The following is a 15,718-nucleotide window of genomic DNA, read 5'->3' on the forward strand; positions in this document are numbered from 1 at the left end:
TTTGTGAAATTATGTTTTTGTTTCATGGTTGCAATATCTTATATCTCTAAGGATGCTAATGCTGATTTTTTTTTTTTTAAGTTATTTTCTCCCTGAGTGATCTGTTTCCTCTAAATTGGTTATTTCCCCTCCCTGTTGGTTTTGGTCGGTATATTACCCCCAAATGTCTAGTAATTCTTATTCTGTGCTTAGTATTAGGGTGTGTGTGTGTTCAGTTGTGTCGACTCTGTGACCCGGTGGATCATAGCCCTCCAGGCTCTTCTGCCCATGGGATTCTCCAGGGAAGAATACTGGAATGCGTTGTCATTTCCTCTTCCAGGGGATCTTGCTGACCCAGGTCTTCTGCATCACAGGTGGATTTTTCACCCATGTGCCACCATACCCCAAGGCTCAACTGTGGCTTGTGTCACCACCCTCTCCTTCCAGCCAAAGACTTTTCTGCAGAAAAAACTTCAGGCTTTTGCTGGGTACAAGGGGCAGTTTTGTGTTTTGTTTTTTTCCTTGATGCTGTATGCATTTTTTTTTCTCTCCCCACTGATTCAAGAAGTACTTAGTGATTACCATGTAGAATACTGTGCTGCAAACTTAGGAAGATGAAAAGAAGAACCAAGTCTGGATTCTGCCAAGAGCTTCACAGAACACTGCACACAAACATTGATACTAGAGCGTGCTAAGGGACACGTTTAGATAGATTTAGTACTTTGTATAATACAGACTTTTAGAGACGTCTTATCTTTTACATTTCTTTAGACTTACTGATAAAATGGTTTCTGAAACCACATTTTGAAAAAAACCACACCAAAATAGACAAGTTAAAAATAGCTCCTACTACATGTGTATACCTATGGCCAATTCATGTTAATGTATGGCAGAAACACCACAATATCACCATAAGGTAATTATCCTCTAATTTAAAATAAAATATTTAAAAAAGAAAAGATTTGGAGAAAAAAAAGAGTAACTACTACCAAATACCTTCCTTTGAAGATTTTTTGAAATGATTCCACTTGTGACTCTGAAGACTTTCAACTAGCTTTCCTAATTCTAGTTCCTACCTTTTTTTGTCCCCATTTCCTAGAGATACATAGTGGTGCTCATTCTTGAGCCTTTTGAGGGTTCATTGGTAAATTGGGCCTCTTACTTTCCCTGTTCCTGCTTAGAACTCATTTTATTCAAGTATCCTAAGGCTGTTACTACATTTCTGTCAGTTTTCGGTATTCAATGTTATAATTGTTCCTTTTTTTTCTTATTCTCTCTGACCTTGTGGGTTTAATGCCTTTCTTAAAATAAACATAGATAGAAACAAAATATGCATTATACAAAACAATATGTATTGTTGTAATGGTGTTTGGAAAAGGAATGAATATAGACAAGTGTGTGTGCAGTATTTATCTAGGACTCTTCCCTCTTTATGTACACTTGTGTTATCTCCTTTAGCTGGACCACAAACTCCTTGATTTAACTTGAGTCAGAAACATAATTCTTTAATTCCCCTCAGCAGCTAATTTATTGCCTTCCGCATGGTATATATATCTGTTGTTTGTCTTGTTATGTAAGGCAGTGATGCCAAGTGAATGATATGTAAAACAACTTGGTAATTATTCTAATCAGTTATTATTATCCTGTGTCCCTAGAGCAGTCATTTATATATCCCTGTATTAGTCCCTTTAGTTCACATATTGAATGTGATAGTCTAGCTACTTAAATACACACACCATACTAATGGATACTAAGTTAATGTTTCATAGTATGAAAAGGTCCTCAGTGGTTTTAGGCTTATAGATAGTAGATTCCATTATCCCAGTTGCATGAATGTTTCACTTCACTCGAGATTCCTTAGGGTAACAACGGCTGATAAGTAGAAATAAAGTAAGGGGACCAATGTATATCTTGTTAACTGTCATGTCTTTCCAGTCCTAACAGGGGTTTTACAGAAATGCACTGTATGAGTGGCCACTCCAATTTTGTCTCTTGTGTATGCATCATACCTTCAAGTGACGTGTACCCTCATGGACTAATCGCCACTGGAGGAAATGACCACAATATTTGCATTTTTTCTCTTGAGAGTCCAGCACCACTTTATGTACTAAAAGGTCACAAAAACACTGGTGAGTGTAACACTTTGGCATTTTTATGTTTGAATAAGTGTCATCTTTTTTAAGATAAAATTCTTATTGTCTGCTTTCCCTAGTTTTTTAATTATTATTTTTACCTATCACTGTGGCTTGATACAGAAAACCTTTTGAATCATCATTGTTCTATAAATTCTGTTACAGACTTACTGTTATAAGTAAGGGCTGACATACCTATATATGTAAAAAGCAAAGATTTCATTTATAAAAGAAAGAGATTATAGTTTTATATGCTTTGTAATTTTTCTTCTTCAACTTTCTTTTGCAAGGAATTCACTTACTCAGGAAAACTGAGAGCACTTCCTTTATCTTTGGACTGTTATTTCTGTATTTGTGCAGCAAATCAAGTCCCAGAAGGAATGTATGTAGGGAGTCTGGTATCATTATTTGAGAGTATTTAATGCTTTTGAATGGTGTTTTCTGTGATTTGTATATATTTCTGATTCTGTTGTATTCCTGGACTTGTGTTTGCTTAACAGCTCTTTGTTATAAAATGATAGTTAATCAATGCAGTATGCGTACTTTCTGTTGTTGCTGGAATAGTTTGGGATATCTGTAAGCAAATAGTATGGCCCATAAGTATTCTAAACTTAATTCCTTTAAGGAGTTTGCAAAATGCTTTGTGTGTAGGTATGGAAAATCTTCAATACAGAGTGACACAGATTTTTTTTAAACTTTTTAAAGGAGATCTTCTAATGTATTTAAAGTAGAGACAACATATTTTAAGGGAAATACTATAATGATCTCTTCCACCCATGTATTTGCATAGCTTTAAGGATTATCAACACCTGGCCTATTTGGTTTCTACTTCTGCCCCTTCCACAACATTATTTTAAAGGAAATTTCCAATATACTATTTCATTTGTAAATTGTTCAATATGTAGCACTATAATAGGGTTTGGCAAACTTTGTCTGTGCAGGGCAAGATAGTAAATATTTTAGGATTTGCAGGCCATGCAGTCACTTTCATAACTGCTCACCTCTGCTGTTACGTGGAAAAGCAGCCATTGACAGTAAATAAATGAGTGAACATGTCTGTGTTTCAGTAAACCTTTATTTATGGACACTGAAATATGCATGTCATATAATTTTCATATGTCAGGAAGTGCCTTTTTTTCCTCTCACCCACTTAAAAATATAAAAACTACTCTTAGTTTGTGCACCATACCAAAAACAGGTGGCCCACAGGCTGTAGCTTGCTGACCCCTCAAAAAAAATAATTTACTCTAACTCTGCCATTATTTCTGGATTTAATACCTAGCGTTTTTGTTAAGAACCTTCCACATCAACTGTTTGGTTACCCTGTGGCACACTCACACAGAAAAGACAGGGTAAATACTTACCTTCTGCCCACCCCCACCTCTTTCAATGGTTTCAGAATGAGTTGATTTCCTAACATCTTGTTTTGTTTTTTGATTCTCAAACTGTCCCAATTGAAAGCCTCTTTAAACAATTGGTTCCTATGACGGCTTCTTTTTGTTTAATTTATTTTTTTATTGAAGGATAATTGTTTTATAGAATTTGTTGTTTTCTGTTAAACCTCAACATAAATCAGTCATAGGTGTATGTATATCCCTTCTCTTTTGAACCTCCCTCCCATGTCCCTTCCCATCCCACTCCTCTAGGTTGATACAGAGCCCCTGTTTGAGTTTCCTGAGCCTAACAGCAAATTCCCGTTGGCTATCTATTTTACATATGGTAATGTAAGCTTCCATGTTACTCTTTCCATACGTCTTACCCTCTCCTCCCCTCTCCCCATGTCCATAAGTCTATTCTCTATGTCTGTTTATCCATTGTTGCCCTGTAAATAAATTCTTCGGTACCATTTTTCTAGATTCCATATATGTGCATTAGAATACAATATTTATCTTTGTCTTTCTGACTCACTTCACTCTGTATAACAGATTCTAGGTTCATCCGCTGCATCAGAACTGACTCAAATGCATTCCTTTTTATGGCTGAGTAATATTCCATTGTGTATATGTACCACAACTTCTTTATCCATTCAGCTGTTGATGGACCTCTAAGTAGCTATTATAAATAGTGCTGCAGTGAACGATGGGATACATGTGACTTTTTCAATTTCGGTTTCCTCAGGGTATGTGCCTAGGAGTGGGATTGCTGGGTCATATGGTGGTTTTATTCCTAGTTTTTTAAGGAATCTCCATACCATCTCCCATAGTGGCTGTATCAATTTACACTCCCACCAACAGTGCAAGAATGTTCCCTTTTCTCCACACCCCTGTGGCTTCTTGATAAGCCCTTACTTTTGGTACTATAGAATGTTCTAGACCTGAAGTCAACAATTTTGCCAAGAACCTTATGTTTTTCTTTTAGTGGGAAGTAGTATTTAGAAACCTCTATTTGAGTTGTGGTCCAGGATTTTTTTTTTAATTAATTTTGTTTTTTAATTACATAAAACATAGTTTATAAAGAAAAATCTGTTTAACACGGTGAGTTCAAAGAAGTCTGTATTGCTTTCTCACACCATCCTTTTCTTATAAGTAATTTTTTGTATTACTCTATTTTCATGTGAAATTTTAATTTATTTTTTAATTGGAGGAAAATTGCATTACAGTGTTGTGTCAGTTTCTGCCATACAGCAACGTGAATCAGCCGTAATTATATATATATATCCCCTCCTTGTAAGTGACTGGTTTTTCATTATTAATAGTTCTGTTCTTTCTGAAAAAAAATAGCAAATATGTATGTATATCTGTATTACCCCTTTCTTAGAAAGAAGGTAACATACTGTATTTAGTTTTCTACCCTGGCTATTTTTACTTCATAATACTGTCCTGAAATACTTTATTGCTATATATAGAAATCTTTGTTCATTTTTACAGTGGCATTATATTGCATTGTGTAGCTATACTAAAGCTATTTTAGCTTATTCAACTGGTCTCCTGTTGATGGATATCTAAGTTTCCAATCTTTTGCTCATGTCTTTTGGTTGGGTTTTGTGTGTGTGTGTGAGTGTAATTTAGGTATGATATCCAGTTCTGGATCAAAGGGTAAATGTATATGTAATTTTATGAGTTATTGCCAAACCCCCTCATTTGGTGTCATAACCTTTATTGCATTTCCAGCAGCAATATTTGAGTCCCTTCTTCCCTTACCAGTCAAATATGTTGTCAGATTTTTAGATTGTTGCCAAAATGATAAGTGAAAAATGACATTTTAGTATGGGGTAATTTGCATCTCTCATTATGGAGGGGGGCATTTTTTAAAATATGGAAGGCTTATTGACATTTTGTCCCCTGAGAGCTATATTCTTGCCCATAAAATATAGGGTTATTGACTATTTTACACTTGATCTTAGCCAAAAGGCCGAGAAGCGATATTGACTATTTTAAAAGTCCTTTATAAATTAGTTATTAACCCTTCAATACAAATTGCAAATATTTTTTCATATCGTTATCTTTCTTTGCTTTATATATGTTCTTGTTCTCCTGCTTTTGTAATTCAAAGGTTTATTTTATGTAATCATATGTATCTTGATTTTGTTAAGGTGTTTCTCATAGAAACCTGTGTAGTAAAAATATTGCTTCATATTTTAAGGGTATGTTTACTGCTTGGTTTATTTCTTCTTTATCATAGGTTATCTTTTATTATTTTGTTAAGTTGCTTGATGATTTGGGGCCAGTGTCATTTCTTTGTTTTTAACTTTTTCTTTTTAGTTTGAAAAATACTACATCAGTGAGTCGGGGATGAAGAAATTAATGATTGACATCCTTATGTCTTGTTGTTTTTTTGTCAGCTTTCTAGCCCAAATTTTATGTTCTAAATGGTAGAGTGGTACTGTTTTTTAGTCAACATATGTATAACACTTTCCAGTTACATTAGTTAACTGGAAAAGCTGAGCCTTTAGGTTCTTTTCCCTGAGCTATTTTCCCAGTTGAAAGCGTTTATTTTCATGGCAACAACCTTAATTTTCTTTGCTTTGAAAATACTTTAAATCCATTTGGAAGTTTTGGTACTGCGCAGGACAGATGGCCGTGTTTCTGAGTTGTACCTGTTATGTAGCTGGATGTCAATTGTCCTTTGGTGCTGAAAGGATTTCTAGGGTTTATATTTTTCATCTGGGCTTGAGAAGCAATTGGCTCTTCCAGCTCTGCAAATCCCTAGGTTTGGATTCTTCATTCCTGCTTGGGAGCCAACCAGTTCTTGATCTCATTCCTTTCTTTTACTACCTAGCCAGATGCGTCCAATAGTAAATGACACCTAACGCTGGAGTCCCATTTTCCAGCCTCTAGTTTATCGTGTCCTGAGTTAATGCCGGTGGCAGCTTTACCAAATGTTCCTTACTGCGTAATAAGGATCATTGGTCTTCTCTTCTGTGTTAGCAATCTCCTCATCGCCTGTCTGTTAAACTAGTCCCATATATTTCAGGTACTTGCTTTAGTGGTGCCTCGCTTTTGCTGCTAGTTCTGACTCCGTAGGTGACGTTGCGGTGACAGACAGCCCCAGTGTCACAGTGGCTTAATGCAGTCAGCTGGCTTTGCTTCTTGCAGCTCCAATGCAGCAGGTATCCAGATGACAAGCTCCAGTGCAGCGTGTGCTTTCACAGATGCTGGAGCAGTGGGGAGGAGCATGGCCTAATTGAGCTCCTGTTCTTAAAGCTTCCACCTGGAAGTGACATGATTTCTGCTTAATTTTTCAATGCCAGAACAAGTCATGTAACATGCCTAAGGCTAAAGGAACTGAAGAAGTTCAGTCTTATAATTTGATTAGAAGGTAAAGAGCAGAAAATATTTTATGAATATCACTAATGGCTACCATGCATATTAAAATCTTTACATGTTCCGTGTGCTTCCTGGAAACCTCCCTCTTGGTACCTTTTAGCTACCTGTTGCATTCATACTCCCTGGGTTAATGTCATCTCCAGATTTCCCTATTTCCTAGATCCCTTGTTTTCATCATTCTTAGCTTACTGTTTATTATAATACAGCTGTTGCAGCTTCCTAAAAAGCTGTAACATGGGGGTTAAATATATTTTGTATTTGCATATTGGAAAATGGCTTTATTCTAGTCTTATATTTGACTGTTAATTTGGCTAGATGTAGAATCCTGTGTTAAATCCATTTAACTTCAGAATTTTGAAGGCATTGCTCTGTTGTCTTTTCATGAATGGTGTTATTTAGAAGTTTGATGCCGTTTCCCCTATCTTTTCTATGGGACACTTCTGGTCCCCTCCCAAACTTTTGGGATCTTCTGTATTTCTAATGTTATGAAATATCACAGTGCATCTCTATATTTCTTAAAGTGCCTTTCACTGGACACTTTAGTAGGTTCATTCAGTCTAGATATCTTGACCTTCACTTTGAGGGAATCTTTCTTGTACTGTTTCTTTGTTTTCTGTCCCAATTTCTCCTCTTTCCCTAGTTACTTCTTTTTGGAATCTCTGTTACTTAGATGTTTGACATTCTAAAATTATTTTCTAACTTTCTTAACTGTCCTTTCCTGTTTTCTATATCTTTGCCTTTTGGGTCCAATTCTCAGACTTTCCCCCCTGGTTTTTTAGTTTGATTCTTCTATTTTTAGCATTTATTTTTCTTGGTGTCTCATTAGTTCTTTTTTTATATAATACCTGTTTGCAAATAATATCAGATTGAAGATTTTTCTTCTGCTTTCTGAAATTGGATTTGTTTCTTATGGATCTCTCAAGCCCTTTCCCCACTTATTTTTCTGTTTCTTTGTTTTGGTTTTTCTCTCATGTGGATGGAGCTTGGTGATTGGTGGTCTTTTTAGAGGTTGAGCTGATGGCCTGACCTTTTAGATGGAAATCCTCTCAAATGTCTGCATCTGGAGTTCTTTAACATTATTCAGTCCTCTAAGAATGCTCCTGCCTCTTGCCTAGGTGGATGGGGATCGATATATGCCTGACTGCTGGTTTTGTGGGAGCAGGTATAGGTACCACATTTTAGGATGGAGACTTTCTGCTTATTCCCCCTGTGTTTCTTGGGGCTCCTTATTCCAGCTGTTTATTACGCCTGGTGACCCGAGTCTAGAAACTCAGCTGCAGTTCCTCCAGAGGATAAACCTCCAGTCTCCTTCCTGCAGTGGGTGAAGATGTACTTTCGTGACACTGTAGGCTGAGAGGAGAGTTCTAGTGTTTCACTGCATTGCATGCAGGCTTTGAATCGCTGTTCTCATTTCTTCGGTTCTCTGCTCAGTCCCGTCCTCTGGAACCTAGTGGACACTAAGTCTCATAGTTTTGTGGACCAGTTACTCTGCTAATCTTTCTGTGTAACCTCTTCCTTTTTGCTAAGTCAGTTACATTGTTTTGTCTTCCTTGTCCTTGTAAATTAAGACCATTTATAGCATTACTGCCGGCAGTCTGCCATTTTAAATCCGAACTCTTGACTTTTTTGTTTCCATATTTTCAGATAATTTTTCATATTTATAATTTTTGGCTTGTACAGTTTTACATCAAGATAAAGCATTTAATTAGCCGTCTCATTACTGTTGAACACTTAGCTTGACTCTATAGTTTTTTTGTCATGTTGACTAGCGTGACCCTAAATAACTATATAGTGTTGCAAAATCTTTTGCATTATTTTTCTGTATAGTTTCTTAGAACTGGAAGGGGTTGTGCAACCCACTTAATCCTGCTCCCTCCTTTTACAGATGAGGAATCTGATGTTAAATAATATGCCTGTGGTCAGACAGCTCCTAAATGGCATGGTTACGACTTGGATCCAGGGGGCCTGGCGCCAGAGTCTGTGCTCTTCTGTATTTCCATTGAGTTAAGCCTTAATTAGCTAAATACCCCCACCTCATAAAGTATATTTAAAATCGTAGTGTTTTAGTAACTGGCAAGATTGAGCATTTTTCTCTATGAAAATATGTTAATTAACCTTTTTTTCCTTTAGTTTGTAGTCTTTCCTCTGGCAAATTTGGGACATTACTTAGTGGCTCATGGGACACCACTGCCAAAGTCTGGCTGAATGACAAATGCATGATGACCTTACAGGTACAGTAGTTCTATGTGAGTATGTGATAAAATAATTAAATATGGTGATTCTGCGGCAACTTAACTTAATACCCATTTTCCTCACAGGGTCATACAGCTGCAGTTTGGGCAGTAAAGATATTACCTGAACAGGGCTTAATGTTAACTGGATCAGCAGACAAGACTATTAAACTGTGGAAAGCTGGAAGATGCGAGAGGACTTTTTCTGGTAAGGTCGCAGTAGACAGCTTTTATAATCTCATTGCTTCATATTTGCATAGATGATTTTTTTTTAAATTTAGAAGTTTTAAAGTGATACTTGAAAAACATCAGTGTATTTCAGCCATGTAATTTGGGTGAGTACAAATTTTCTTACAGTTAATACGTCATATCTTTTTAAAAGCTGTACTGAGATCTGTCATAAGACAACCAGATATGGGCTAATGAATAGCTACTTCATAAGCTATAATATAGCTGTGTGCTTCTGTGTATGTTATTTATGTAATTTTTGGCACTCAGTTATGTTTTGGTTGTCATTTGAACGATTTAGCCTGAAACTTCCAAGCGTAAGTCTTACTAGGGTCAATTGAGTTACCTTCATATGTGAGGACAACCTCACTCATGCTTTTATTAATATTGAAATACATTGTTTAATAATAAGAATTTTCAGGCTTTGTTTATGTTGTACTTTTAGGTGGGTAGTCTTGTAAAACCTCAGCTATTAAATAACTCCTAAAATGAGGAATCGGCTGTCTAATACTAGTACTGATGATTTATTTGTGTGGCACTTAAATTTTTGATGTGATCTTTGTTTGTTTTTCCTTGCTTCTATTTATTCCTTAAAAGTTGATCAATCCTGGATAATACTGCGAGAAGTCCCTTGTGCAGATAAAACTACCTGTAGGTGGAAAATGGACAATGAGTTATAACCAGACATCCCTGTTTCTGCTTCCACACATACACTATATGTGTCAAGTTTTATTAATCTGTTATAGGTAATCTAAATCAGCAAATACTGAGCATGGGAAAGGTTTAGATGTCTGATCTCCTTTATTAGTTTACAAACTTCTGAAAATGTTTTGTCCTTCTAAAAAACATTGTAGCGACATCTACAGTGCCTCAATTAATATTGAAAAAATGAAATCTTATTACGTTTTTAAAAACATTTAATGTCCTTTGAAAGGATTAAATACATACACGTATATATATCTGGTTACACAATTAACACAAGTTTTGATTCAATAAATTCTTGCCCTTTTAAAAAAATCAAGTCCTTAATTTTTATTTTATCATTTTAATGCCTGCATTTATATAAATCAAGAAATATTTCCCTTGGTAAAGCAGCAATGTTTGGCTTTATATGTTTTGGTTGAATCAAAAGAGTAAGAGAAGTGATTATTTGAATCAAAAGAGGTAGGAATAAGAGGCAGGAAACTTGAATTCTTGCTTAACTCTGCCACTAACTTTGTGGTTTTAGATAAATTAATCTCTCTCAACCTATTTCACATTTGAATAAAGTTTATCCTATGATAGATTTTATTTCAAACTCTTAAATAATTGAAATCTTTTTTATAATCCTAGTTTTTCTTTTCTTGGTGCTTTATAAATACTAATGTTAGTATTATGTAGTAAGAAATTGAGGGGCTATTTACTTTGTTATTCATCTGTTATATTTGAGCATTGTGTATGTTATGAATAATAACTCGTGTTACTGGGAAAGAAAAGTTGAAATGAATTCTCAAGTAAAAATCATGGGGGAACTTCCCTGTTGGTCCAGTGGTTAAGACTTCACGCTTCCACCACAGGTGATCAGGTCTGATCCCTGGTTGGGAACTAAGTTGCCGTGTGCTGAGCAGCCAACAAATAAATAAGGGATTTTCTTTTGAAAAAAAAAATCGTGTGGATCAAAATCCTATTTCTGGAGGGTTTTAAGAAATAATGTAGAGAAGATATGATAAATATAAAATAACTTCCTAAGACTGGTGATTAAAAAATACTGCCAAAACTACACTACCAATTTTGGCTACCGTGCTTTTCTATGGGGAAAAAATGTATTTCTCTAACTTGAAAATCAGTTTTAAATATTCACTGGTATGTTCAATAGTGTTAGTAAATTAAAATACATAAAGCCATCAACCAAATGATCCATTTTTGTTGATTTTTATATATATACATATATTTTAATATAGGGCATGAAGACTGTGTAAGAGGCTTGGCAATTTTGAGTGAAACAGAATTTCTCTCCTGTGCAAATGATGCTAGTATTAGAAGGTGGCAAATCACTGGCGAGTGTCTTGAAGTATTTTATGGTCATACAAATTATATTTATAGCATATCTGTCTTTCCAAATTGTAAAGGTAAGATTGTCTTATACTACATATTTAAAATTTTGTGTTGAGTGTTGTTCTGTCCTATCTTGAGATTGGGGAGGTGGTGCAGAGTGCTAATGGTTTAAATCAGTTTTCAGTTTACTAACTATAACTTGAATAATATATTAACTTTATTTCATAAATATATTTTTCCTAAGGAGAAAACTATATGATCATCTTTATATTAATTCAGACTTGATGGTTGTGTTGTAAAAAGTTCTTGGGCATCTGAAGAAAGATTTCACATAATTTATTGGTGTAAAGTATAATAAGATGTGACTATACAAAAATGTAATTTTTTGAACTTGTATATGGTATAAGTGACATATACGTAAAATTTAGAACTATGATTTATAAGTACTTTGGGGTTTAAAAATCAGTATGCCTATTTAGAAAGGTAGTGTATGTAAATGTACTGAATTTTATTTATTCAGGCTAATTTTTCCCGTATTCATTAATTTTAGATTTTGTGACAACAGCAGAAGACAGATCTTTGAGAATCTGGAAACACGGGGAATGTGCTCAAATAATCCGACTTCCAGCTCAGTCTGTCTGGTGCTGCTGTGTGCTGGGCAATGGTGACATTGTGGTTGGTGCGAGGTATTCACATTCTAGTCAATCAATCAATAATATGTGTCTAGGCCTTGGGTAGGGTGCACAGAGGTAAGCCATAGAATTTCAGGTCAACTGGGAGATCACAGGCATATTTATATTACTAAACAAAACAGTAGTAGGTATAACAGCTTTTGCATTAATGATACTTGATATATTACACTAGTATTGTATTACAGGTTGTACAGTTGAAACTTGAAATGAGAGAAATTACAAATTGGTGTGGGCAAACCTTTTGGAGAAGAAATTTGAATTGGGTTTTGAAAGATAATGAATAAAAACAGTAAAGAAAATTTCTGTCAAAAATAGAAGTACAAGTAAAGTGTGGCATGGGACCAGGAGTGGTGTGTGTGGGAGATGAAGGGAAGTGGTGGAGGACCAGTTCTAGGGCGCAGTGGCTGACAATGGGAAGGTGGTAGGGTGGGGCTTAGTCATGAAGAACCTGGAATGCTCGGCATTTGTTAGATTCAGTGCTTGGGGTTAAAGAGTTATAGCTCTTGAGTAAGAAGTGATGAACAGAACTTAAGGAATTACTAAATATGTAGGTTAGATTTAACTAGTGGTGACAGTGGACAGGAAACCAAATTAATAAGCAACTGTAGGAGTGGGATGTAAAGTTACGAAATATTATTACCCCCACAGTATTAATGGATAAAAGACCAAAAAATGAGATAATGCAGAGGGAAAATCAGAAAGGGGATGAAAGGAAAGGATAAAGTTTCAAAGTTTGAATGAGTAGAAGTCCACATTAATAAAAATGTAGAAGTGCGAGAACTGGTCTGGTGAGAAAGGTGATAACCTCCTGGGATCTGTGCTGTTAAGTCACAAATCAGGCACTGGGACTGGATCCCAGTGTAATAGCTGAGATTGCAGATCAAGATTAGCATCAAACTCCCAGAGACCAGGGATAGGGCATCTGAGAGACGAAACAGAAGGGGAGGAGCAGTACTAAAGGCTGAATTTGTGGTACACTGTGGATAGAGAAAAAAAGCCAGTAGCCAAAATCAGAAAAAACAATCCAGATGTTGAAATTCAAACTTGGAAAAAAAAAGATTTTGGAGGCCAATTGTGGTCAGTGTCAGTAAGTACATGAGGGGTTAAGGAATGAAAAGCTAGAAAAGCTTTTGGATTTGCTTTGAAAGATGTTACTAGTGACTTTTTTGACATCACATTTTGATAGAAAATGATAGAAAAAGGTAGTAAGAGGAGACAAAGACTTTTTTGAAGAAATGGATAAAGGAAAGGATCACAGACTACTCTGGCATTGAAGGCAAGAGGAAAGAGAGAGGGACAGCCATAAGAGAATACGGGGTCTACTAAAGCATGTGTCTTTTACTCCTTGGCTGGGTCAGGGTTATGTTGGTTTAGTTATTTTCACCCTAAACTTATTTAAAATTGAAGAAAAATAAATAAAGTGATAACGTTTACTGTTAGTAGAAAGTTAAGTAAGAAAGTTCACTATAGAGCTGAGTGAGATTAATACAGTTGAAAGTGGGTAACTTGCCTCCCTCACCACAAAATTTTGAAAAGAGAAATTACGGAAACCAAGTCATTTTCCCAAGAATAGAATTTGGGCCTGCCATCTAGTCCAGAGGTGAAGTTATTTTTTTTTTCTTTTTTGGGGTAACATTGCTAATTAATGGCATAGCAAGAACAGGCTCCATATGTTTCTAATGAATGGATATCGAGCATCTAGTATTTTCTAAGCCTTATGTTGGGCATTTGAGCCCTTTGTAAGTGAAACAGTTCACCACTCTTCTGTATACTGTAATAACTGTGTAATACTAACTTTGAAAGTGTATACTATATCTGTAGATTTTTGTGATGGTAAATATTTAATTTGGAATTGAAAATTGTGTTAAATATATATCTGTTTGTTCTTTGCCAGTAGCTTTTTTCTTAAAAAGTCTTTTTCCATCCTTTATGTTGCCTTTGGAAAGAGAGTAGTGTGCTGAAATCAGCATAATTCTATATTCAGCAATAAATATGTAGTAACATTTTTCATATTCACATATACAGATTGTTTTTGCTTTGGATCTTTTAAGTGTGATAATGTTAATACATTGTGGTAATGACTTAAAATCAGTTTCTGTTTCATTACAGTGATGGTATTATTAGAGTGTTTACAGAATCAGAGGATCGGACAGCAAGTGCTGAGGAAATCAAGGCTTTTGAAAGAGAACTCTCTCAAGCAACCATTGATTCCAAAACTGGTGACTTAGGGGACATTAATGCTGAGCAACTTCCTGGGAGGGAACATCTGAATGAACCTGGTAAATATTTCAGTGTATCTAGTAGTAAAAAACGGTACCATGTTTGCCTTTTGGAATAATGAATGACAGGAAAAAAAGATTGTTTTGTGAAGTCATTCAGTATTCTCATTGCCAGGTACCAATTTCTGAGAATTTTTATTATGCATAATCACAATGAGAAACCATGTTCTTTTTGCTTCTTCCTTGTAGTTTTAAAGACTTTGAGCTAAGTTCCCCATAAATAGTAATCTTTTTTTTTTTTAAATACTTAGTTCGTATATATGGTAGGTGTTCAGAAGTCACTCATTTAATAACTTTTGGTTGACTTGATTCTCTGAGAGGCTGTATAGACTAAAAAATGAGTTTAAATAAATAATGCAATGTCTGTTTAATGAGTTAGGCGTCATTTGAGCTTAAAAGCAGGATAGTGGTTGTCTCAAATGAAACCTTGTGTTGGATGGATCCATGATCCCTTGGTCCATGGATCCCTGGGGATTCTGAGATCCTTTCAGGATATCCATATGGTCGTAACTAGTTTTGTAATACAAAAATGTTATTTGACTTTTAACACTGTGTTAACATCTGCAGTTACGGTATAAAAACAGTGGTGGGTAAAACTGCTGGCTCCTTAGTACACAGATCGAGGCAGTGGCACCAAACTGTTCAGGTAGTCATGGTGTTCTTCGCTGGCATGCAGTTGTTGTTTTTAAGAAAAAATGCATCTGCTCTTAGGCAGATGAAAAAGCATTAAAAATTGCATTTTGGCCCTTTAGTACATGTCTTTAACGTTCTGGATGACAAGATGTAAAGTACACCTACAGTGTACCAGAGCACCGCATGCCTCCGGGATAAGTACTTCTGCAGTCATTGGAGTTGCAGGCTGAACTTTCCCTTTCTTCATGGAATGCCACTTTTATTTCAAAGAACAGCTGAAGTTATTCAGACTTAGGTATTTGGAAGGCCTTTTTTGGAAAATGAACAAAATGAGCATGTCCCTTTAAGGAAAACAATTGACAGTGTTGCCAAAGATAAAATTCAAACTTCCAACTGAAAATTGAAATTTTCAAAGACTTATAACATCAGTGGTCATATTAACAAATGCGACTTTTTAATATTGAATAATAAAATGTGTAGTCATATGGAAGATCTGCATAGATCAGTGGTTTAATCAGTGTTTTCCAGATGACCAGTTTGTGGTCTAACAGAATCATAAATGAGTAAAAAAATTGTTCAGAGTTTAATGGACCAATGGATTTTATTATAATAGAGCATGACAAGTTCATTGATAGGATTGTAGATTCTAAATTTGTAACCTTTTAGGATCTGCCCTGTAGAATATCCACATTTTTCTGAAAAGGCTATTAGACCAGTCCTGTCTTTTTCAACTGTATTATCTGT

General features: G+C 35.5%; 1 protein-coding gene across 3 annotated transcripts in view; it reads left to right on the forward strand.

Annotated features, from left to right (window-relative positions):
- PLAA (phospholipase A2 activating protein) overlaps nt 1-15,718 on the forward strand; it is a 37,491-nt gene that overhangs the window by 5,492 nt on the left and 16,281 nt on the right. For 2 of the 3 annotated variants that reach the window (XM_043891022.1, XM_043891021.1), the window contains exons 2-7: nt 1,915-2,108; nt 9,008-9,108; nt 9,196-9,316; nt 11,277-11,444; nt 11,921-12,056; nt 14,172-14,341. In XM_043891022.1, coding sequence (XP_043746957.1) covers nt 1,915-2,108; nt 9,008-9,108; nt 9,196-9,316; nt 11,277-11,444; nt 11,921-12,056; nt 14,172-14,341 — 890 coding nt within the window. The remainder of the gene's footprint in view (nt 1-1,914; nt 2,109-9,007; nt 9,109-9,195; nt 9,317-11,276; nt 11,445-11,920; nt 12,057-14,171; nt 14,342-15,718) is intronic. The other variant, XM_043891023.1, reaches the window with a different exon arrangement.

The sequence above is a fragment of the Cervus elaphus genome, chromosome 29 (genome assembly GCF_910594005.1).
Source record: "Cervus elaphus chromosome 29, mCerEla1.1, whole genome shotgun sequence".
In the NCBI taxonomy this organism is placed as follows: Eukaryota; Metazoa; Chordata; class Mammalia; order Artiodactyla; family Cervidae; genus Cervus; species Cervus elaphus.